General features: G+C 39.1%; 1 protein-coding gene across 1 annotated transcript in view; it reads right to left on the bottom strand.

Annotated features, from left to right (window-relative positions):
• The window catches only part of LOC113072528 (LIM domain only protein 3-like), a gene marked incomplete at its 3' end in the record, with an annotated part of 24,666 nt that extends 166 nt beyond the window's left edge, over window positions 1-24,500 (bottom strand). Inside the window, exons 1-2 of the mRNA XM_026245524.1 lie at window positions 24,473-24,500; window positions 23,808-23,996 (exon numbers count right to left, since the gene is read on the bottom strand). Coding sequence (XP_026101309.1) covers window positions 23,808-23,996; window positions 24,473-24,500 — 217 coding nt within the window. The remainder of the gene's footprint in view (window positions 1-23,807; window positions 23,997-24,472) is intronic.
• Between the last annotated feature and the right edge of the window lie 412 nt (window positions 24,501-24,912).

The raw sequence follows: 24,912 nt of genomic DNA, 5'->3' as shown, positions 1-24,912 counted from the left end.
GATTGGATCAGCCATATCATTACGACTGAAATGGGATTGTTGGGGTGATTTATAAATAAGTGACTCTTATGAACGAATTCTTTATAGTAAATCAAAAAGAACAACCATTATGGTACAATTCACAACTGAGTTTTATAAACCGGTTCTTTTATGAGAATCAAAAACATACAAAGCAACAAGTTTAGTCTGATTCATAAAAACAAATGAGTTTTATGAAAGTTTCTAGCGCATTAAAAATATAAAGAGCAACTTGCTTAGTACAGTTCACACTAGACTCTTATGAACTAAATGTTTTCTTTCTTTCAGTAATTCAAAAACATATAAAGCCACCAGTGTAATCCGAATCACAAACATTTTCTGTCATGAACCGGTTCTTTCTAGTGAATCAAAGACCTACAGAGCAAACAGATTGGATTCACAAACAAATGGCTCCTATGAACTACTTATTTTCAGTGAATCAAAAACTGTGTAGTCCAGTTCACAAACAAATGACTTTTTATTAATGAATCAAGATAAAAATGACCTAATGTAGTCTGATTCACAAACAAATGACTCATATGAATCTGTCCTAAAACAATTCCCCCCCCCCCATTATCATATATGAGGTTTATTACCCAAGTTTATCCATTTATCATATTTGATCAATTATAGCAGTGTTTCTCAAGACTGATTAAAATATCTGCAGTTATTTGCTATTCATTTTTTAATTCACATTTTTGTTACAATGTTCCCTGTATAGCATTGCCTGAGAAACTTATTTGAAATCATATGAAATGTATTAAATATGAACGCTAAATGGAATATATAGCTGAAATATGTACAGTTTAACAAAATGAATCAAAATGAGCAAAGAGTTTGTGAACAGAACCAAAAAACAGTATTGATACGAAGCCTACTTCAATACTTCAATACCCTTTTTTTTTTTACCGTATTTGAGGTTGAAAAAGACATATAAACACATAAGTGGAGTGTGATGTGATCATCATGGAGATGTCCGGGCCGGGTGAGGTTAGCACCACAGTGCCTCTGCCCAGGGATGAGCCTATTATTTTCAGCCCGCTCGCGGGACATTACTGAGAGGATTCATTAGGGATTCATGGCTGTTACTCCAACGCGACCTAGACCGAATAAAGGGGGGAAGGGGGAAAAGAAATATCTGATAACGAAATCATATAACAAAATAACCTATTAGGCGGACTTCTTCAGGCACTTTTAGCCGTCGTTGTTAAAATGATAAAACTGCATGCCACTCTTCGGCTCTGTAAGAGATCGCAATCTGATAAATGATCTCAGGGCCTGGGATATGCAGGGTTGTTTATTAACCTTCAGAAACTATGTTTCCCACAGGCAAATAAAAAAGAGCCGAGCAGATAGATTGTACTCTCATGAATACCTACAAAATTAAAGGCTACTGTCAACACACCTTGAGATGATGAAGGATATCTCCAATAGCTTTTCAGGTAAGAGGAGAAAGAAAACGAGAGTTCGTCCTGTGGATTGGTGCCGATTTAATTAAAGGAATTATGCCTTTTTCTTTGAGCTGTCTAAATATAGACACGTTCGCGATATCACGTCTCCCACTATTTTCAGAAAAAGTGCATAGCCAGAAGGCCTCAGCATGAAAGAGATGAAATGATGAGGCATATTTTTTCCACTCGCATCTTGCAATTATATAAATCAAAGATATAAATGCAAATATAAAAAGGATGATAGATTCACTGTACTATAACTTGCTTATATAAGGAAAATGATTATGGTTCATTAATGCATGTTCTGAAAAGAAAATACGCATTAATGCACACGCTGGATTTCAGTTGATGAATGATAGATGATATCCATATGAAAAAATGATGCTTGAAGGTCTTTTTGTCATCAGGTTGAATCAAACTAGTATTGGGTTTGCCACTCTAGCGAGCTGTGAGCTCAAAATGTCTCGTCTCGTGCAAATTTAAAGTAACCAATACCTTTCCTGGAATTGGACAGTCATGCCTTTTTGCTTTGAGCATTTGAGGACAGGGGTCTGTGCTTTGCAAACACACAAAGCACTGAGCGAAGACAACTGCATTCACCTGAGAATCTAGCTGTGTATTACATGCGCTGCATTGAGAAATCAATAGATGTGTTTTAATTTAAAGAACTGACTGTATTTTTTTCTATGTAATGGATTGTGATCCATCAGAAACTAGATGTGAGTGGAGTATCTTGATGTACAATGATGTTCTTTGGGGAATTTGTTTTGCAGCTTCATTTTGACTGCTGATTTGAGCTGTTCCCTTGTTTAGAAACTGACATATTTACTCTTGGGTCATACTTTCACACAGCACATTAATATACTGAGTTTCGAGTTGAGTTTGAAAAGGAAGAGTCTTGAGAATTGACTGAAATGGTTTTGCAAGCCAGCATATTGATGAATAATCATTGTACATCTTGTATTAAACACTAGAATTAAAAATGTTTGATATGCTTGATATGTTTGATATGTTCAGCTCAATTTACACCAAAGAAAATTTTAGTCATCCTTCAATTATAGCTTTTAATAAAAAGCATTTCTACTGTATATTGACCACTAGTGGTGAACCTCCATAGATATTAAAAGACCCACTGATGCTAAAAGTAGGGAACTGTGCCACAAGCATCTAACGTCCCTCCATACAGAAGACTCAGAGAGCTCTGTTTCTCTCCCCAATAGGAAAAGGGGAGGGGCGGTAAGACGGATGAAGCCCTACCTGCCACTTGTCTTTCACCGGTCTGCCAGTTTGATGCCGCAGTCGCTAATGGCTCTCAAGGGAGGTGGCAAATTAAGCGTGCATGGCTTGTAATGAATTCGGAGGTGCATGTTCTCTAAATGCAGTCTGCAAGAGAGTCCAGAGACAAATGCTGACCGGTCTTCACATTTATGTTCCGTAGGGTGAAAAAAACGTACAACACTACATTTTATCGCTCAGTCTGGTTTTCAGTCAATGGTCAGTGGCTGTGTAATATTTGTAGAGTGTTATAGAGGAAATCAAACTCTCTTTGACATAAAGCCTGACAAAATAGCATGTATATTTTAGCAGACTGAAAAGGCAGCATGAAATTAAAATTCATGGCGGCTCGGATTCATAAGTTAAAAGAGAATGCGCAATCAGTACCACCTGATTGGACACAAAAGGTGTTGGAGGTGCACAGCGGCTTTTCACAGCTGAATGGCACCTATTTGATGAGAGGAAAACAGACACCAATTAAATTATTCCACAAGGCTTTATCCTAGTGGTCGCAGAAGCAAGGCTCAAGCGTGCAGCTTTACTGTAATCATTAGACAATGCCCCAATGGAAAATGCATGAGCTATATCACCTCAATATTCTCATCCAGCTCGACAAAATCCTTGTAAATTACTCCCTATCAAACGAGACCCCTCTAGGACTCTATGCAAGTGATTTAGATCAGACAAAGAAATGAGACACAGTGTTATGGTCCAAACTGTGTCATTTTGGGACCCTTTGCAACCAGTTGTCCATTTTCATTTAATTACTAACTATTAACGGATTTCTAATTTTCGACGTAATGATCCAGTGTAGTAATCAGGGTTCTGCACGGTTCACAACTGACTTAAGAATGTCTTTAATATTTTGATTAAGTTCCTGAATTTAAATTGATTATTAATTGAGGGAGAAAACATGATACAGAACTGCAATTCGAGTTTGGGTTTGAGGTATGAAATGCCACCTATACAAATTACTATTTAGTTTAATACAATAACTTCTGTGCAACCAGTGTGCAAAAACACTTCATTTGTCTTGGAATTTCTTGGAATTCCAATTCAGTTACAGTTCAATTCTATTTCCTGTCATTCCAATGCTCTTGAATTGAATCAGAGCCTGAATTCTGTACAGCCTTGGTAGATAATGTTTTAAATTAAATTTATAATGGAGAAAATATTGCTTTTTTATTTTGGGCTTTCTAGCTGAGAGCCTGGGTTGGGGGTCCTGGGCTCTGTAAATGTTAAAAAAAATAAAATATAATGCGTTTTTGAGCAAAGCATAACGTTTATCTGAAACGTCAGGTCTGTATTCTTTTCCCTTCATTTCTTTGGGTATTTTCTGAACATCAAGGGCAACAAATTAAGTGTTACTTTCTTCTTTCTGTACCTCCTTTTTCTTGGGAAAAGAGAAAGAATGATAACACTGCCACCTCTAGAAGCATTTGAAATTCTGACAGTGGCTCCCTCTCTCCATCTTGCTCCTCTCTCCCGCCGCCACCCCCGCGACTTCAATCGCTCTGGCCTCAGCATGCATTCATCAGCTGCCGAATTAGAATTTGTTTCCTCACAAACCATTGATCATCGGCCTATTACCAGGCAAATGACAGTTAATTACCCACTACATTAACCACCGGGACCCGGGGACCGGCCGCCTGTGCCATCAGTCACAGTGATGAATGTGGCAAGTTCAGTAATGCGCGGCCGTTCTCGCGTCCGCCTGCCACGCTGAGAGCAACCCCTGGATCTCACTTCTCGGCACCCAGGGAAAATCTATGGCAATCTGCATAATTACAGGCTCAGGGTTAATAACAGACAAATGATTTGTTGCGTCTCGAGCAGCAGGCTCTCTACTACCGTGTCTGTGGTTAGCATCGGCGCTAACTTTGACGTCAGTGTTTGGGGTGCTGTGAGCTGGGGCTGGAGAGCGTAAAAAAGGTTATAGCTTAAAATATTGATGCTTGCATTATTGATGTTGTAGAGGGGATCGATCCTCACATACAAATATTGACTGTAAGTGTTTGGGATTTTGAGTTGAAAACTTGCTAGTGCTTTTATTATTTATTAGCATATAAATGCATGTGTGTCATGAGCATCTAAGTGCCTAGTAGCAAAAAGAAGCATCATCTGGACTTATTTTACTTTACTAGTGTCATGATTTGCTACTTGCTTGTCGGTTTTAGATGTTATTGGGGGAGGGGCATTATCATTCTAGAGAGCATCTGATTGGACAAAAATCACTGCAGTGCAGAATGAGTCATCAGAATTTTTGCTTTATAATTACTGTTTTAGAGGGTCTTTTTTAGTCTCTGTTTTTATCTACATGATAAAAAAGGTTTCTTTTAAACGTAGAATTATTTATAGTGATACTGCAATCAGGATTTTTATAGACATTCATTCAGTTTCATTTTTGAAAATGGGGTGAATTGCCCTCTTAGGTGACTCTTATTTTTATTTTTAATGGTGGAGGGGGGATTTTTTGACTTAAAAAAATAAATAAATATGCAATTAAATGTTTGATCACGCTGTGTATTTTTTGTTTTTACAATGGGGCAATTGTTGAGAGCGCACAAGTTCTGAATGGTTTAAATACTGCAAATTCTAAACTTTAGTGATGATGCATGTAAACTGTGAGAATTCCTGTGTCAACCATGCAGTGTGCAGCTCGCTTATAGTGCAGACATGACGTGGTGATATGAAGCCGTTTGCGCATTTTGAGAGGGAAAGACCGAGAGCTTGCGGAGAACTCGTGCTGCTTGTAAAAATATGCCTTAAAGAAAGTTTTCAAATTATTTTGTAAGTTATTTTATGAGGAATTCTACCTCACCTTCAGCATTATAATTATTTTATCCACACCGGACAGAGTTTGATCAATGTTGCATGTCATGCAATACACATCTACACATCAGCTTGAGACCGGTTTATGAAAACAGATTCTTATTCACCATTAACACAGAAGTATGGAGATAAAACACCACATGTATCGATAACAGTATTGTTTGTCCTAAAGCTTAATGGTAGTCCGTTATTGACCCAATTACGCACCGATCCAAAAAGAAATTCAATCCAGAAATGGCAGAATGTTCCGATTTAACAAGCTTTCAGTTTTGGTACCATTTGGATTGAAAAAAAAGTCGCCCAACCCTATACAAAAAGCAGGAGGGACCAGTTGGCAGATGCTATCAAACGTGTACTTTCTTCAATCTAGTGACTACACATGTGATTTTCGAAGATTAAACAACTCTTGGGGCAAAATTATTTCAATTACAGCGGGCGTGACCTGGGAATTGTCTGTGGGATAAGATTTTCCTCCTTGAGTGCCCTGACTTTGCCTGGCTGCTGGCTCAATCAGTTCTAATCTGCACCTGGACTCTGATATCCTAATGATGAATTATGGGCCTCTCAGCTTTCCACTGCAGGGCAGATAGAACAGCTCTCCGCTGACCTGTCAGCCCGCTTAGGCTGAGGCAGAGACCCACGCTAATTACCCAGAAAAGACCATGTGCGTGTTTAAAACTCATGAGCATCACATGAACATCATTCACTCATTAGGCCCTTCACTCTGTCTCTTCCTCTCTATCACCTCGGTTAAAGCGCGGTGGAGATGGTTTCTACAACCGGGGAATGAGATCGAGCACAGAAATTCTTCCTGAAAGTAAAGGGTAATTGTTTTCTGACATTGAAAGTTACAGCCTCTATCTGCCTCAACAGGGTAATTACTGTAAACAGCTCTCCAAGAAGACAACAACTTGAGGAATTTACTTGAGAAACCGCTATTGTGAGATAATAGCGTAGAAACTCGTATCAGGAGATAAAACGGCAACTTTAATGGACTCCCGAAAAACAATGGCGGTCAAATATTTCCACGCATCTGTGTATTCAATAAACGGCCGAGATGAAAGGTGCAAAGCCTCTTTCAAGTGAAAATCACAGCGAAATGCAAAATAATTATGCCCTCGCCATACAAAAATGCTTAAAATGGCTTTTTAGCAAGAAAATCTGGCAGGGGTGTGTGGGGATTCAGAGGGGTATTGTGAAGAGGGGTGTAACGAAAGTTTTCAACCCCCACAGGGCCCAGATGTGCACTTTGATAGGCAGTTCTCGGTGCCAACCCACCTGCAGTTGCAAGCTGGGCACCGGGGTGTGCCACGCTAGCCCTGCAATTATCTGCACCAAACATGCGCAGTCCCACGAGTCATTGCTCTTCACAGCTAATTAAGCTAATCTCAACTGGAGGGGACCATCCAAAAACATAATGTGTCCAGGGGAATGATTTTAAAACCGTTCAGCCCAAATGGAAACGAAAAAAGGTTTCTTTAAGGGGTCATTGGATTCAAAATTCACTTTTACATGTTGTTTGAACTGAAATGTGTCAGAGTTTATTTTATACAACCACCCTTCAGTGATAAAAATCCACCCAGTATTTGTTTTTTAAATCTTGGTAAATCCAAACCTCTTTCTAAAATCAAGCCGTTTTCAGATTCCTGCCATTGTGACATCACACAATGGCAAGGCCTCTCCCACAGTAGTTGATCTACACTAGCGTTTTATCACAGCTCCGCTCTAAGTAAGCTGTCATTGGTCCGCCATTGTTTCGGTGCCGGAGCGGTTGTAGACAAGAATGGCTCCTAAGCGACTGAGGCATTCTTTTGTTGGATGTAGTAATCAACATAGCAGTTGTCATTTACTCCCGACATCTGAGCCACTGAAGACGTTTGTTTTTGAAGGGAATGCGCCCCCCGATCTACCTACATGAGTCTATGCTCGAGTGAATAATTCGTTATCCAGCTTCTCCTCCAAAAGAAGCGAGAAGGCCTATATATTTTTAAAAAGAATTTAGCAAATCACCCTTGCTAATAATATACTAGTTAGCAAGATTCACAATGAATGCGGCTAAAGTTAACAGTCTCTCAAAAAACTGCGCAACACCCCATGGAAGAGAGGGGCGGGGTGAGAAGAGCTCATTACCATAAAGGGAAATGTACCAAAATGGTTTGCTGTGAAAAGAGCTGTTTTTGAAAGGGTAAAAAGGGTGTTGTTTTACACTAACAGACATTAGCCAAAGTAAGACCCTAAAGAATCACATCAACTTCATCCGATGACCCCTAACTGTACAAGCTTTACTGAGTTTGAATAGATTTTTTTTATGGTCGATGATGAATGGACTTCGTCCCCTTGGAATTATAAGGTTCTATCTGACATTTTTGTCAAAATTGAGTTATTCACATATTCTTATTCTGTGACAATTTATTTACATTATGTGATGTTTTATTTAAAGTTGTGTACATTTTGGGATTTTTTTATTGAAAAAACAAAAAGGTTCTATCTACAGAAGTCTATGGAACACAAAAACTTTAAAGCTCAATATCTCAAAACTACTCAGAACGCAGATAGAACCTTTTAATTCCAAGGGGACGTATTACAATGCTGAATGTGCATCCAATTATTTTATGCACGTTTTCAAATTCAGCTGTCTTTTCAGTCAATTTTATTACATTTGTGCTGTCAATCGATAAAAATGTACTAATTAAATTAAAATTAATCGTGATAATTAATTAATCCCACCTAACATTAAAGTTCTTAAATATACTTTTATATTGCAATAATTTTACATGTAATATTCAAATTAATGTAGAAAAGACAGTATATTTTGAATATTTTTTTTTAATGGCATCTTTTTCTTGACTGAAGGAGAGTATCACTGATACTGAAATTGTTTTACCCCCCCCCCCCCCCCAATATTTAGCCATTGACTGTAGCCATTCAACATTACAGTAGCTTTGAGAGCTATCAATTTGAACATTTATTAGACTTTAAAAAACAACAACTTTTAATTGAAGTGACCTTAAAACAATCTTAATTTAGTAACACATAACCCTATTATAATAAGTCATATTTAGCTACCTTATCCCTTGAATAGTGAAGTTATCAAACACTTAATTCTAATAGCCAACTAATCGTTGAGGATGCCAACTTGTATATCTACTGACAGTTGGAAATTTGAAATAGGCAAATGATTTAATAAGTCACAAGCAACACCCATACTATCTTTATGAACAAATAACTAAAGTCAAGTACCTTTTCTGTTCCTACAATAGCCTACTAAATATCAAAGATGCCAACTTCCATAACAATTGACAACTGGGATAATTATGAAAAAGCTGCTCTCAGGGCACATGCTAACCTATCTTAAACTGTTTGTGAACTCATGCATTTAGCACTTTAAACCAGGGCTGACACATTCTGCTGCTTTGTTAATAGAAAAAAGCATTGCTCAAAGAACGTCCTAAGGTTGTTTATGGCATTACCGAATAAACGCGTTGAGCTGTCGCATTAGGGCATTGTGTAGGTGTCGGCACATTAAATGGATCATTCTAAAGGTCTAACTTCATAGAAAATTCTGGAAAGATGCATTGCAGGGTATGTGGCCTTTGGTGAATGATAGTTATGGCTACATGAAATGTTTTGAAGTATACATCACCTAGGAGCAAATGTCATTTTCGAGAGGGAGCAAAACAACTTTTCGATACTCTAAATCATAATCTACTTGAGAGATGGGGTCTATTTAAAAAAAAAGAGAGATGCCCTTCGCTTTTAAGAAGTTGAAAGAGCTGTCAAAAATAAGTGTTTGTTGTATGTTCTTCGTTTTTGGCGAACTCATTTTCTACCAAGGATTGAAAGAGGGAGAAAACAATGCCATCCTACCCCTGACCCCTTAGCTGAATCCCTGACCTTTCCTTCAGGACAATTTAGCGCGGAAGAAAAATAGAGGATTAAGTCTTTGCGCCTCTACTTCAGATTCGATCGATGGTGATTACAAGTGCCCATTTTGACCTCTCCGCAATTTCAGATTACATGTGAAAAGCCCAATTTAATTACAGGGAGTCAAGAACACACACATTTGCAAGAATGGAGCATTATTGGCCACGTAATTGCCAGACATGTGAAGTGAATTGTATTGAGGAGAGGTTAATGGTGGCAAAGCTTTTTTCCAAGCACAACATAGCAATTACAGGACGCCTTCAGAGCTTTTAACATCTCCACGGCATCTCATTTAACACAAAATAGAGGCGAGAGGGGACGCTGGATTTCTTTGTTCTGTAGCTTTATCTGTTAATTTATTTCCCGAGGACGCAAGACTTAAACCATCTGTTCCTCAGATGAGAATTCGTTCGTAATATGGAGGCCTCCTGCTTCGAGCCGCTGTTTGAAATGTCACAAGACACGAGAAACTGTGAGAAAGGGAGAATGAGATGAAGGGAAAAACATCTTGGGCCTTTTTGAAGGATCAAAATCACTCGTTTGCAGCCAGAAACTGGACACATCAGTGCAGAATTTCAGAAAAAAAAAATTCAGGTTATTTGACGCTAGCTATGTCTAAAATATGTTTATAGATATTTATATTTAATTGCATCAGTTTATTTTTGTATAGGTTTTTATTTTGAATCATTTTACAAACTTTTTCATTTATTTTTCCTACATATGCTGGAAGCCTCAAGTCTGTCAGTACAATTGAAGCAACAAATGCTTCAATAAAAGGTTTCTTAAGTTGGTTTCTAAAGCTTTACTGAGTTTGAATAGATTTTATGTTGTCGATGATGGATGGACATGCTATTACTATACTGAATGTGCATCCATTTAGTTTTATCCATTTTTGAATTCAGCTGTCTTGTTGGAGAAATGTAATTACATTACAATTATATATGTAACAAAGTAAAGAAGACTGAATAATGAAGTTTTTAAATAAATGATGTGTAAAACAATGTCATTTTTTAACTATGTAGAGTTTTGACTGTACGAAAGGAGAAAACCAGTATTGTTCATATTGTTACAGCACTAGATTTGCAGATCCCATCTGTGGAAAGGTCTTCAAAACCAGCATGTTTAATTTTCCCTTCCTTTCTTTTACTGAAAAAGATAATTAAGAAATATTTAATGTAGGATTTTAATTAGTCAGAATCCTGAATGCTGCCCCACATTGAGCTTGAGGGGTGTTTTTGTGGACCCGATGATTGAAATGTTTTAATCACTGATAAAATATATTGGATGTTGTTTTTTCTCTCTCACAGGAATTCCCAGTGGCAGTTAAAATGAAAACCACCTTGATATTATTCAGAGTAAAGTAATTAGTAGGACGAAGATAAAGCCAAATGAACTCTTGATCAATACATTAACCGGCACCCCGCTTTCTCCACCCACCTCCCTCTTTTCAAAATCAAATTAATTATACGCACTCCTCTCGGTATCAAAACCCTCTGTTGCTTTGTGCCAGGAACATATGGGTATCAGAGTAATGCGTTACGGACAGCAGCACCTACACTTCCCGTGGTGTGATGCTTCTTTTTTATGCAGATTGGTGGTAGAGAGAAGCGAATCAGTGCAAATGATCTTGCTATCCAAGCCTGACAATGGAGAGGTCTCTAATGAACAGGCCAAGAGCAGACTGCTTTTTTTTTTTTTAAATGAGAGCTTACAAAGGCCATGGGTCTGATCAAATCCAAATATCTGGAACGAATAGTGTGGAGTGATGCCGCAGTAACTTTGATTAGAGGGAGGATGCTTAGCAATTTCACAACAGCCTGCTTTGCCCATCATGTTCCTTTATACTTTTTTGTCTGTGTGAGCATATCATCTCACTGTAGAGTATAATGTTAGTTCTTGTGACTTTGCTTAGTCTGAATTGGTCAATGCTATACAAACAATTAAAAAAAAGAAAAACAGACAAGACTCTGCAGTTCTGTTCTCTCTCTGTCTTGCCAGTCAGTGATAGCATTTAACATGCAATGTGCACAGAGTGCTAGTAGCCACAGGACAACAGCTCAACACTCTCACAGGCAGAGCTGCCATATAGGAACAAACTGGTGTGCGCGATTGATCAGGACACGCATGGCTGATGCAGACGAGCTGTGCTGAGGAAATATAGGGATGACTTGTGCAGACTTTGGGGCACTTTGCCTCTTTAGCATTTCGAGATTAAAGGTAGATGGAAAAGTGGTGTGATTCAGCACAATCAATGTGGCAGCAGCACCCTTAGATATGCATGTAGTGAAGTGGTTGGTTGTGATTTCAGGAATGAATTGATTATATTATAATGGTGTTATAAGAAAAAAGGGAGTGAGAGGAAGAAAGAGGGAAATTATAAATTAATAAGAAAACAAAACTAGATCTAACGATCTTTGTAATGGGAAGATTCAGGTGAGGTTGACCGGTCTCTAGAGCAGTAATGTTGAAATAGAGAAACACAGGAAGTATCCGCCACAGTTACACAAGGGCTATATCAGATGATTTAATAAAGTTGTTAATTCTTATGGTGAGATGGGCTTGTTTGTGGATGTGTCCGGTTCAAGGGCAAACCTGAGTGCCTCATTTGCATTCTTCTCTTTCTTTTGGCTCTCTCATGAATAAATCAGGGCGTTAAAACGGCTGCATTTACATCTCATTTTACACAATTGAGCAACTGGGTCTGACTGGTTTCACCATCACCATTAACACTGAGAAAATACTTGATATAATACCTAAATATATGGGGAACACTACACTCTGTTTATAGTCACAATAATGAAATAATTTTCAGAAGAGAAACCATTTAATGTCTTGCCAGCAGTGCTCTTCAGGTATTTACCAATACCGCAAAAAAATTGTGTGCCTGCTGCACTTTTCAGTCAGGCTATGCTTTGGTCTGCTGCTCTCGATAGAAGCATGTGTATTGATGTAACATCCACAGCAAAATAAGCCTGACCATGTGATCATATGAGATATTTCGGCAGATGCTGTGTGCCTGGAGCTGTGGGGCTGAGGTGAGGAGCATCCAGCGGCGTCTCACAGTTCCGCTAGGCAGCACACTAATTGAGAAGTCGCTCAGGGGTTGAGCGCAGGGGGCTCGCTGCACTGCGCTCCCTATCCAAATCAAGCCCCTGTAAGTGGGGCTGACATGGACCAATCACCATCTGGAGGTTCCTACACTAAACCCCCACCACTTCCTGACTACCATGAAAGAATCTGCTGCAATCCTCCCCTTCTTTATCTCCATAAAAGGCTCATTACTAAGGTTGTGCAACTGAGGGTCTGAGGCCAAGCCTGTCCTTGCGAACTGCAGTGTAACTGTCGGCGAGTGGAGTTGACTGTCTTGTGAAGGTCTGTAGAGCTGCCAGTTATACGTAGGTGAAGACGGCAAGATATTCCAGAGTGGGAGAGGGTAACATATACAGAGCCCTAAAGCTAGCATTTCAGATAAGGTCTGAGGTTTAAGTTAGTGCTGTGGTGCTTTGTTCTGTTTGGTTGTTAAACTTGCATGTGAGAGAGACAGCGGTTGATGTTCAGTTTGGGTACTGAGAGGAATTGTGGTCTCTGCAAACTTATCACTGTTAAAAGGACTGATGTCTACAGTCTAAAGGTGTAAGCATAGTGGACAGGTTTGGAGAGAGGGAACTTGCTTGGACCAGGGACCCACAAAGCTGTGCTAAATAATTGGATGTTCAGAAAGTGCGAAGACGAGGAGTGGGATCTTGCACTTGAGAAGATATCGTAAACTGGAGCTGTAGGTTTTATGAGATTGCGATGCAGACCAAATCGGGTTTACACCTAACGGCAAAGCACCAGCCAAAATAACTTTGAGCATGCTTCTGATCCTACAACAACATTGACTGTCTTTTTACTCTGCACAATTCCTCGTGAATATTTTAAAAGCTACCAGGCCATGCAGGGAGATGCTTCAGAGAAGTAAGGTTTATTTTTTCGGCCTCCCTCTCAGGACAGGGAATCCATTCCTCTCTTGTTTGCTGGACTGGTACTGTTGCTTTATCACAGGTAGATGAGGAGTTGGTTTTGGAGGAATTGCACTAGAAGGTTTGAAAATGAGCAGCAAGGCTTTCAAATGGCTGTGTTTTGAGCCAAGATGGCATATGGCTTCCAAGCGCACAACCCAGAAACAAAAGCCGATCGGTGTCTGCCAAAGCTCTGGGGGCAGTAGAGGGGCTTGCATATCTTGGCGCGTCAAGCCACAAGGCTGGTTATCACACTCTCGCATGCCGGCAGAGAAGAGATGCCAGCCAAGGACGCAGTGGCACCACATCCCCGGCCACAGCTGTGCCAGGCAATGCTTCTTGTAAAAGAACACTGAACTGAACAAATTAAAATTGAATATTAGAAAAGACAGTTACACACCACACAGACCTAATAAACTCTTCTAAAATCACACATCTCTTGCTTGCTAATGCTTAGTCAGGCCTGCTTGAAATGATATAGTTGATTTTCAAGATTTCCCCTCAACAGCAGATATAGTCTAATTCGTGGCCGATATTCTCCAGCCGCACTTCTGCTTAATCTGTAAATCCGAGTGGATCATGGACAACACTAGAAGCAGAGAGGAGCTCAAATGAGGTAATATGTGCATGGAAATGACCTATGGCAATCCTCACAAAGAGGGGGCTGAGAAAGGTCAAATAGCCTCCAAACTGTGCTCAAGTTTAATTAAAAAGACAAAGACGAGCGGTAAATTCCATACGCTCAGCCCAGATTACGGTTTCTCGGTTAGTAGAGCCCAGGCCTGGGTTCTTTCAGGAAGCTCCCGGACCTCTTCTCAGACAGCCTTGCGCCATTTTCCCCATTCCTTTGATGTCAATACAGAGCATTTATTAAGGGCATAAAGGTTAATCTCTAAGGAGCAAGGATATCAAATGGTTGGGTTTGTAGGAAAAAGAAATCCACATAAATGTCTTCTGGAGAAAGTTAAGTTCAGGGTACAGGAGCGATCGTCCCATTGAGTCCAGTCAGCAGGTGCAGGATTTAACTCTGGCATTAAGCGACGGCTACAGTTTCTGAAAATTAATGTAACGACAAGAGCGCTGGGAAAAATGAAGCACCCATATGGTCGTAACGCCTGTGGAAGTGCTTTCGACAAAGAGATGTATGGCGACAACTATTTCAGGAAAGTCATCTCATCAAAAATGAAGCCCCATAAGGTAATAGTTTATTCAAGCCTAATATAACCTTGTTCAACTGCTTCAGGGACTTAAATAGACAGGGTAAAATGAGGGTAAGAATGTATTTAGGTCCAAATGTACTCGTTCATCCTGTGGAAACTTTATTTAAGAATATTTTTCTTCTACATAACTACAGTAATAATTGATTGAGGCTTGTCATGAAAGCTGTGCCTTCCCTGTTTCTGTTCTGTTCAAATCTTACAGAACTGTAGGCATATATAAAGAAAAAGCAGAAGAAATCAATACAGCTGAATGTGCAGGTACTGTTAGCAGTGGAAAACAGTTCCTCCAGCATTACAATAACAGATAATATCACACTCAGCAGGTAGTTGTGTTTTAAGGGCATGTGTTCCTCAGCTAGTAAGGTGTTTTTCCACGGCCGACCATTTTAGCTGTAACAGTCCTACACGGTAACACCTGCTACCGTGAATACAAAATAATGGCTTTCTGCAAACACATAGTATTTCAAAGCCATTTGTCTAATGCTTTGTGATCGTCCATCTTGTGCACGACTGTCCGGCCAATTTCACTCTTGGGACAAAGTAAACACGTTAATTTGCCAGGTGCAAGTTGAGATATACAGTAATACAACAACTCTAATAAAAAACTCCAGTGAAGCGAAGCACATTAAAATAAAATCACATTTATCGGTACAAAGCAATAAAACGAGGCACGTGGTAGACATTTAACTTCAGTGAACGGGCTCATTGTTTCACATGGAAACGGTGGCAGTCCACTGCAATAAATCCACAGGGGTTCCAATTCCTACTCTGGACCAAACCAAACTCATCTGAACCCCCTGGGTGGCCCTTTTCTGATCAGCAAGTGGGGTCAAAGTGTACATTTAATCTAGCCTTGGCCTCATGGAGTCAGTCTACTTGTGGCACAGTTGACGCCATCCAACATTTTGCTTCCCATAAATCCACACAACAAATAGGACTTGAAAAACAGTCATCCCTCTTTCCCCTCCTTCTTCTCTCGGCTTATTACAAGGTTCCCATTCGCAGACTCATGAGTGCAGCAGTGCCTGGAAAAGGTAGGGTGGATTAGGTCTTTATAGTCCTCTCTCAGATTAGATGGAAATCATAACACAGACCAGTGTGCTGAACTCTGACCCCTCCAAAACCAATTTCATTTGGTGAGATTGGAGTGATGTAGCTGGATGTCTATGTGGTAGAGTGGAGAAAATTAAAGCGGGATTTGTAATGCATTCAAAGTGAGAGAGCACGGGAGAGGAGGTGAGCACAAATAAATTGCTGTCACTACCCTCCCACACACATCTCCGGCGCCCTGTTTCAGTTATAACATTCATTTTAATGGAAACTTGTTGGATTAGAGGTGGTGTAGGGAGATTGGAGGAACACTTATTTGGAATTGCTCTGACCACAACAATGCAGCTATGCAGAGAATGACAACATCCGCTATTTTGAAAAGAGCGAGTTTCTGCAAAGACAAAAAAATCTGTACAGAACTAAGTTCATTTTACATGTCCCTTGAGCTACAGGTTAATTCACTGTAGCTCACCCATATATTAGAATTTTTCATATAATTAAAAAAGATATTTTACAATGCATCAAATTATATTATACTAAGAAGCATTATATTATATTATATTATATTATATTATATTATATTATATTATATTATATTATATTATACTGTAAAACGTTGCATAGACACAGTACATTTTAATTAATACATTTTGATTATTTGTTTTTCATGCATCAGAAATGGATGATATACATATTTTGTTATTTTATATACTAATTATAAATAATTGTAAAAAGAAAAAGTGTAAATATAAATAAATATAAAATATTATATTATTTTAAACTATATTCTTAGATGTTGTATAGACACAATAACTTCAATGCAACAGAATTGGATGATATATTTTATGTTATATCTATAAAAATAAATAATATTTTAATTATATTTTGCATTATATAATACATAGTTAAATGTTGTATATACACTTGAATGAACACATTTTCATTTTACACACAGCAGAAGTGGATGATATATATTTTTATTATTTTACATAAAAAAATATTTATATTATAAATGTTTTAACATTTTTAATACATATTATATTATATTATATTATATTATATTATATTATATTATATAACTACTTAACACTGAGATAAGTAAATTATACATATTTACAAAATTTTGTGTGAACTAATTTTTTTTTATTTATTTTTTTAAGTTTGCACCACAGAATCAGGTGGTATGATGGGGGGACGTGTGCCTGAAGGTGGAGGTGGGAAGGAAGACATTCAAACGCTGTCTTTGATCTGTCCTGTTCTAATAGATAGCTTCGTGCTCTGGCAAAAGGTATGCTTAACAGGGCCAGGTGGTGACATCTTAATTTTTCACGGCTGGAAACATGGCGGTGCCCTACTCCCCAATCGCTCCCATGCATTATTCCTGCCTTAAGCACTCATCCTCTGGGGAAGCAGGGAAGGGGGAGGGGGGTATTGTTTTACAAGGCGCCCAGCTGCGGCCTAGTTGCCTTGCCCTAGGTTCTTTTCAAGGAGTTGTCGTGGGTGACCCCCTCTGGCTGACAGTTATTAATAATAACGCGCAGCGGGGAATAGTTCACCTTGTGGCGATGGAGCGGCCGCTGCTGTTTAGAGGCTTGCTGTGCATTCTCCAGAGGCATGAATCATACAGGACACCATAGGGAACAAATAAAACAAACAGTGTGCAAGTGCGTAAAAAGACGTTGAAATTCTTTCTTAATAACTTTCGTGGGTTCTTTTTAGTATTTGTAGTAGATTTATGATAGCTTGTGACTACGTTCTATTATTTTTCACAAACTCCTAGGAGCCTACATAGGTCTTTGAAAAGTACATTTTAAATTTCAATCTGCATTAATCTCATCGTTGTTTGAAAGCATCCCAATTTTTAAAGCAAATAATAAAGGAATAGTTCACCAAAAGATATGACAGGGATTTTCATGCTTCAGATGGACGTAAACGTTTTGTTTAATTGTAATTCCATGGAAAAATGCAACATGTGCATTTTTCTAAATTTCTCCTCATTTTCCACACATAAAAGAACATCATAAAGGCTTTTTGGACCAAACAAACTTACTCTTGAGTGACAACAGTAACCTGGCCTGCATGAAAACTGGTCATCACAAGGTTTCAATCGCAGTATCAAAAACCGAAGCTCAGTAGAAAGGAACAGAAGACAGTGAGGGGCTGTCTAATGAGACGAGGGGATAAGGAGGTAAAGTGTCCAGAGCCGCAACACCATTAAAATCTTCACCAAGAAGAAAGCTTTTTGTACACGCTGAGTGCTCCATTGTAACGAGTGCCGTTGAGACGAAGCGTTATCCGCGGCTGAGAGAAACGGCACACCCACTGAATCCACACCTCAAGTGCACCTCAAACACTAAGGGCCACTCCTGGAGTACCTCTCTCCTTCAAACCATCAATATTTCCTCTTTTGAAATCAGAGTTTCCAACCAAAACTTTCCAGCAAGTACCGACAGAAGTCTGCAAAGGTTTTGACATTAATAGTTGTTGGTTACAACTTTTGGAAATGTTATGAATCACCTTCACACATAATGGAGAATTGTTTTCTTGATTAATTGGGCTGTCTAGCTTTTTCAAAGCCATCAACAATTGAACTGGAGATGGTCAAAATAATGCAAAAGCCACAATAAGACTTTAAAACAGCAATATACTATGAATATATAAAACAAAAATATGTGTTTCATGTCACAAAGGCATAATGACAAATGACAAAAAATACTAAGTCTTTCATTAGCTTTAAGAAAAAGCCATTCTTTTAACAGACAGACGAGGGAAAAACAATTACAACACAGGTGCACCCACAGAAACAGCTTTATGTAGGGTGCAGAGTGTTTTCAAAAGCCGACCTTGCAAACACGTCCCCCAGGGCCTACAAATTTGTCAGGTAGAGATGGCACAGGCAACAAAACTAACACGGGATGCTCATAAAGAGTCTTAATGTTTTAAAACCAAACGACATGCGTTTGAAGTGTTGTGTAGCATTTTAATCACACTGATGTTCAGTATTTCAACATGAATGGTAAATTGTTCTTCTGTCAACGGTTTTGTTTTATGTGTGTCATTAAAGGATTTTTACATTAATACAGATCTTTATTCAAAGAGCATATTTCACCTTTGTTTCTTTTTCTTTCTTTTTTTACTGTAGATGAGAAACAGTCGTCATGCTTATTGGATTTCAAAACAACATTTAATATATTATCTGAAAGAAAAAAAGAAAAAACTTTGCTGATCTATGCTAAAATGTGTAGTTAGCTCATTCCAAGTAGTTGTCACTACTTCGCCATCTCAATTTTTAGTTAAATAAACATTAACATTACCTCAAGGACACCAAGCCATTTCAGTATATTCATTTATCATACTTTGAAACATCCTCTAAATGTAAATTAAAGCTAACCTTTTGAAAAAAGTAGCTATTGAAAAGTAGCTAATTCTAAACTTTAACATAAAAAATAAAATCACCTGAGAGTTTATGATCAGAGTGCGGTTTATATAGCGCAAAGACAACACAGATCTCATTTAAGGATAAACCTGAATAAGTAAATGTTTACTAAAAACACTTATCTATACAAATGAGTCAAAAACATGCTGACGAATAGTGGACTTTAATTATTATTATTATTCTATTTTTTTTATATAACGTGAACTGAACAAACAAAATGATTCACTAAAGTAAAATTTCCCTCAGCACTATAAATTATTGGAACAAACTGATTCATATCAGAGTTGGTATGAGACAGAATACAGGCCACTGGTTTGTGTGCATTACAAAAACTAGCAATGTACCATTTAACCTTGCTACATAGCTACTTATGTAAAAGTTACTAAAAAAGCTTCAGTATTTCGTCAAGTCCTAAACCACTGTCAGAAGTAGTTACTTCCCAACACCGATTCTGACTGTAGAAACACAAAATGAAATGTTAGCCATGCTCTGTTTTAGCATTCTGTGTTTGCTAGAACCAAAATTCTGCTCAACGCCCTTCAGAGACACAGAGCACTGCACTGTTGGTGAACATCTGCACTGGTCATTAGAACAAGAGATGGCCTCAATCTTTCAGCTAGCTTCAAAACGACTGAGGAAAACACAAGACAAAGTACACCGGGCTGCACTGGGCTAGTCCCGCCAGAGAGACCAGCCTAACCTTTAACAGACAACACAGCTGCAACTTTGTTACTTTAGTGTCACGTCAGCTTACAAGAAATGCGTTTATATTTGAGAATAATTGCTCTTATCAGCTGAGGGCGTAAACTAGAGCACTGGAGAAGTAGAGAACTTCTGAACTAAGAAGTTCTTCATTTCTGACCTTTTCCAAATTACAAGGAGAGTGTTAGCTTAGGTTAGCTGAGGTAAAAAAAAAAAAAGAGCATTGCACACCTGCACAGCACCCAAAACATAGATTAAACTAAAATAGCTGATTGGACACATACTGCGAATTTTCTATTAATTTGTCTCTGTCTCCTTAGGTGGTGACTCTTCGGATTTCTCTGTGGCAGAGACCCAAGTATGAAGCTTCTCATGTTTTCAAGGGCGCTTGTAGGCAAACTTCACTTTGCATGGTGGCAAAGAGCAGCGATTACATCCGAGGTATGCTATTTTTTTTATTTTAGAATGTTTAAGCCACCTGCAGTTTTTAATACAGCCACTTTATCTTAACACCATCCTTTCGTTACAAAATGTGCATCCTGAAATCATCATTTCATCAAGCAGCTAGATAATTATAATCTTTATCTCTTAAGTGTGCGACCGAAATGAATTACAAAACCAATTCCGTTGAGCTCAATTTGCCAAAGTTCCTGACTTCAAAGATTACTCACATTTTGTTGACCTACAGATAAACATATGGCACATCCATAAATGCATACAATCTACGGTGTGATTCCAGATGCCAAATACTGTACGAAAAAGGGAAAGATACATTTTTTATGGTTCATTTCCAAAAGTTTACACAGCACAAGGTGGACGGGCACCACAAAGTGGTTTCCTGAATGAGGGGCGAAAGGGGGAAAAAATACAAGTTATTACAACCAAACCATGCTTTACATGTTGGTTATCTTTCACCGATAGCCAGCTTTCCATAACGGTAATAAATCCAGTCATGTTGACTGCTCTGTGAGTTTGCTTGCATTTACAATCTTAGTAAAACCACTGTAGAGGAAAATTGAAGTTGGATTAAAAAAAAAATGAATGAATAGATAGATAATAAATAAGTGGTCACCCTGTGCTGTCTTTAAAATGGATGCCTGAAATTTACAGTTTTCCATTAACTGATGCCTAACAGCTTCTCTCTCCCTGCTTGCATCCTGGGCTTTCCTGTCTGTAACTACTTTCTGGCAGGGTTCATTTTTGCCCGTTTCTCAACTTAAATGTGTCCGTTGCTTTTTTGTCTGCTGCTTTTAACTTTATCGCTCCCCACTATGAAATGTAACCGCATTGGCATAAACATTGGCACGCCGGTTATTACCTTTATCATCAATAGAGATGTCTGCACGGTATCAAAAGAATCACTTGTTGTGGATATGACAGGCCAATACCATTTACCCATACTTTGAGAGCAATACGAGCATCGTGCTTTCCATCAATAATTACCCTTCTCGATGCTTTGAATATGAATCGAATGATATCCTTTCCCCAGCCCAAAACGATTTCTGCCTCTCCCTTCGACTACAAAAAAACCCCACATCATATTTGATAATACGTACTAAGGGAGACAGGTCCGGGAAGGCATAAATCTTTTTTTTTTTTTTCTTATTTAATTTGTTTTTGTGTGTGTTGCGATAGGGATTATTATTTCTCAGCTGGTGGGATCACATCGCTCATGGTTGTAGACCCCTGAGAATTCTATTAACCCTGGTTATGTCAGCCTTAATAACATGCCACACTGCTAAACAGGACTGGATTGATTCTGTGCGGACGTGGGGGTGGGGAATCTTGTATAATAAATCCAAGCATAATTTACTCGGAATAAGAACGGGCGAAATAGAGCACAGAATAAAGAGGAAGGGATTAAGTCTATCTCTTATCTCGCCAGCACTAACTTAAGAAAATAAATAAGGAAACGATCCAATCGAGAGGAGTGCGTCAGAGCGCTTTGTGGGATTGCCGATTGATTGGCTCGTCAATGGAGGCTGCTTTTCTTTTGTTGTGTTGCAGATGTGATTTGAGGAACTGGGAGCGTGCCACGCTCGCCCCTGATTTGCTGCTGGCGAGGAGACGTCAAGCTGGAGGCACGGGAAGACCGCTCATGTGATGGCTAGAATCGAATCAATTCAGTCACCTTGAACTTTGAAGATGAAAGAATCACATGGGCACAGTTGGCCCTCTCTCTTCCCTCACCAGCAGTTAAAAGAGATATAACAGAACATGCACATGCACAAGAACCTTATCAGTCACATCTGGTACAAACAGTCACCATCTCACGAAGACGGATCTATGCGTCTCCTAATGACACATCTGGTGCCATCTATCTCGTCGCCGCTGTTGTTTGAGGCACAAACTTGTGAGCGTCGTTACGAATGAAGATGCAGTTTAGCAGGGGCACAGTCAATGAGGCTTACTGCGAGATGGTAATCTCAGCCTTCCTCTGGCCCTCTGGCGATGCTTTACAGTCGCGGTTTCCCCAAAGCCCTGCGCCTAATGGAGACTCTCTCATCGCCATGCCAAAATGAAATGAACTGCGCCATTCAAAGCGCGCTCCTGCCTACTGTAGCTTCTCAGCAGCTCACAAAGCCGTGACTCCCTGGAGCGTCCCGTTGAGCATTTATATAATTTCATATACAAACACACATGTGTACGTGGGTTTATTAACACGAAAAAAGTTGCATGGTACATTTTATGACATAATTATATTCTTTTTTGAAAATGTCGTAACAGTGCTCACTATTGATTTCAATGCGTTAATCCTTAAAGTTTATGGAGATTCAGAGAGTATCCTAGTCACATGATTGTCTTATATTAAGTTTGTGCACTAGTGACGTCATATGGTAAAGCAAACAGTAGTGATGCTAATGTAAGACGAAAAATGGATAAAAATAGTGAAATTATATATTAGTCATTATTTTTATATTTTATATAACATTAAAATTTATGTATTATTATTTAATTAGATATTAAAATGATTAACAATAATAAAAAAAAATCATATATTTGTTTATGCTGTTTAGCCAATTTAAATACCTGTTCAGCAGTCCATGAAAAACAAGCTCAAAATGTTTAAGATTTCAATTTGATAGTAATTAATTCTGGAAATGCTTTTTGCAGAATATCATCCTTTGTTGGTTGCTTAGAAGTTTTAGTAATGCCAGGAGGAGCCAGATGTACTGTATGCATCTAGAATATGTCTTTATTTTCTGGCTTTAAATTGCAACAAAGGTTGATTGCATATTATGTTTTTCTCCATATCATGCAATCCTACAAGAAAGCAGCTTAAGCACTCATTCCTATTTAATCATTAAGAGAAAACAAGAATATTTTTAGGGGTGACTGATGACAGATATTGGAGTCTATATTTGTCCGTATGCCAAAAATCCATACTTGCAGACTTGTTGCTTAAAAACTGATGCATGCTGGGCACACCGATATAAAAGCGAGAAACTGAGAGGTTGGGTTCTAAGGAAACCCTTCCATCCGTGGACAAAGGAAGTGATTGAACAAGAACCAGGGTGGTCTCTTGCTAAAACAATGCCCTCTATCAAGCCTCAGTGTGTTTGATTGGATCCAACAAGTGAATCCATTGAAAACTCACAGAAATGGCAGCAGTTTATAGGCTCATAAAGATCCCCTTTGAGCTCCTTTTCTATTATGAAGAGCAAAGGATATCTAACAGCATGGGAAACTCTGGGCGTTAAGGGCAGCCATTAAAGTCAGTGTTAACAGCAATATGGCTTTTTGTGGCACTTGCTTTGTTTGGGATTTGACGCAGGGCCTTAGAGAGTTCTCGTTTCAATGTGGTACAGATTCAGCTGTTTTTAGTGACGTCTTGTAACTTGCGAACAGTAGTGTCTAGAGTGCGTGTTACGACACAAATAACATGTTTTTCTCTTACCGTAGATAGTCCCTCGACAGAGGATGAGGTTGGCTTTGGTGTACAGCGTGGAGCCCACCTCGCCGAGTCGGCAGTCGCAGCAGGCGCACTTGAGGCAGTCTTCATGCCAGTACTTGTCCAAGGCCTTCAGCAGGTAGCGGTCCTTGATTTTCCGGTTGCAGCCGGCACAGCCCTTTGGTTGGTGTCCGGCTGGACAGAGAGCATTTGTATATACCTGCGAAGACAGGCGACAAGGGGCGACACGAGGGTGAGAACATGGTTCCTGGTGACTTTTGACAGTCAGTCATGTGCTGTGTTTTTCAGTCAAGAGATGAACACACACTTTTTGGTCAACAAAAACAGAAGCCAATGTAGCTAACATCCTCCCTTCCCCCCGCTTTAGGGGAGGGGCCAAAGCTTGCACCCGGAGCAGGCATTGTGTAGCCCTTTACAGGGCATGAAAGGGCTTTGTTGGGTAGAGAGGAACAATGTGGGCTCATGCTGAAGGCCTGTAATTAGTATTCTCCTTCCATACAGAGGAGAGTAGCTGTACCCCGCTCCCCGTACGCTACCACTCTGGCCACTCTTTTTTCTTGTCCCAGTCCAAAAAGTTTTTGTCCTACATTTTTACAAGTGCGTCTGATTCTGCCCATTGTCCTGCCACTGAGACAGTCCCCATTTCTCACCTTGTGCAGGAGAAGCTGTCAAAGCCATAGATTCCACCTAAAGTATATGCTGCTCTTGGAGGCGGGTGAGAAATTGTGAACTTTAAATGAGAGGGTCACCGAGAGATTTCTCAACTGTGGTAAATGAGTGTCTCTGTCTGAATGAGGACCCTCCCTCAGAGATAGTTATAATGCGCTGGTCGCGCGATGCGTTGTCTTGGCAATCTCGCTGACATACATTCATAGAAGAATATGAGATTAAAAAGCCTTGTTGGACTGCATGAATCTGTCCTGACAAGAAAAGTTTGTGAAACATTTGGTATAACATTCCAAATGAATAATCTGGCATTATTATCACCCTTATGTCATTAGAAACTTGTTTAATTGTATTAATAAAATGCAATGAAATTTAATTGAGACTTTTGCATTTTATAGAAGAAAGAAAGTCATACATGTATCAG

This window comes from Carassius auratus, unplaced genomic scaffold, assembly GCF_003368295.1.
Source record: "Carassius auratus strain Wakin unplaced genomic scaffold, ASM336829v1 scaf_tig00009341, whole genome shotgun sequence".
In the NCBI taxonomy this organism is placed as follows: domain Eukaryota; kingdom Metazoa; phylum Chordata; class Actinopteri; order Cypriniformes; family Cyprinidae; genus Carassius; species Carassius auratus.
The sequence above is the reverse complement of the archived record's forward strand: the minus strand, read 5'-3'. Positions and strand labels throughout refer to the sequence as shown.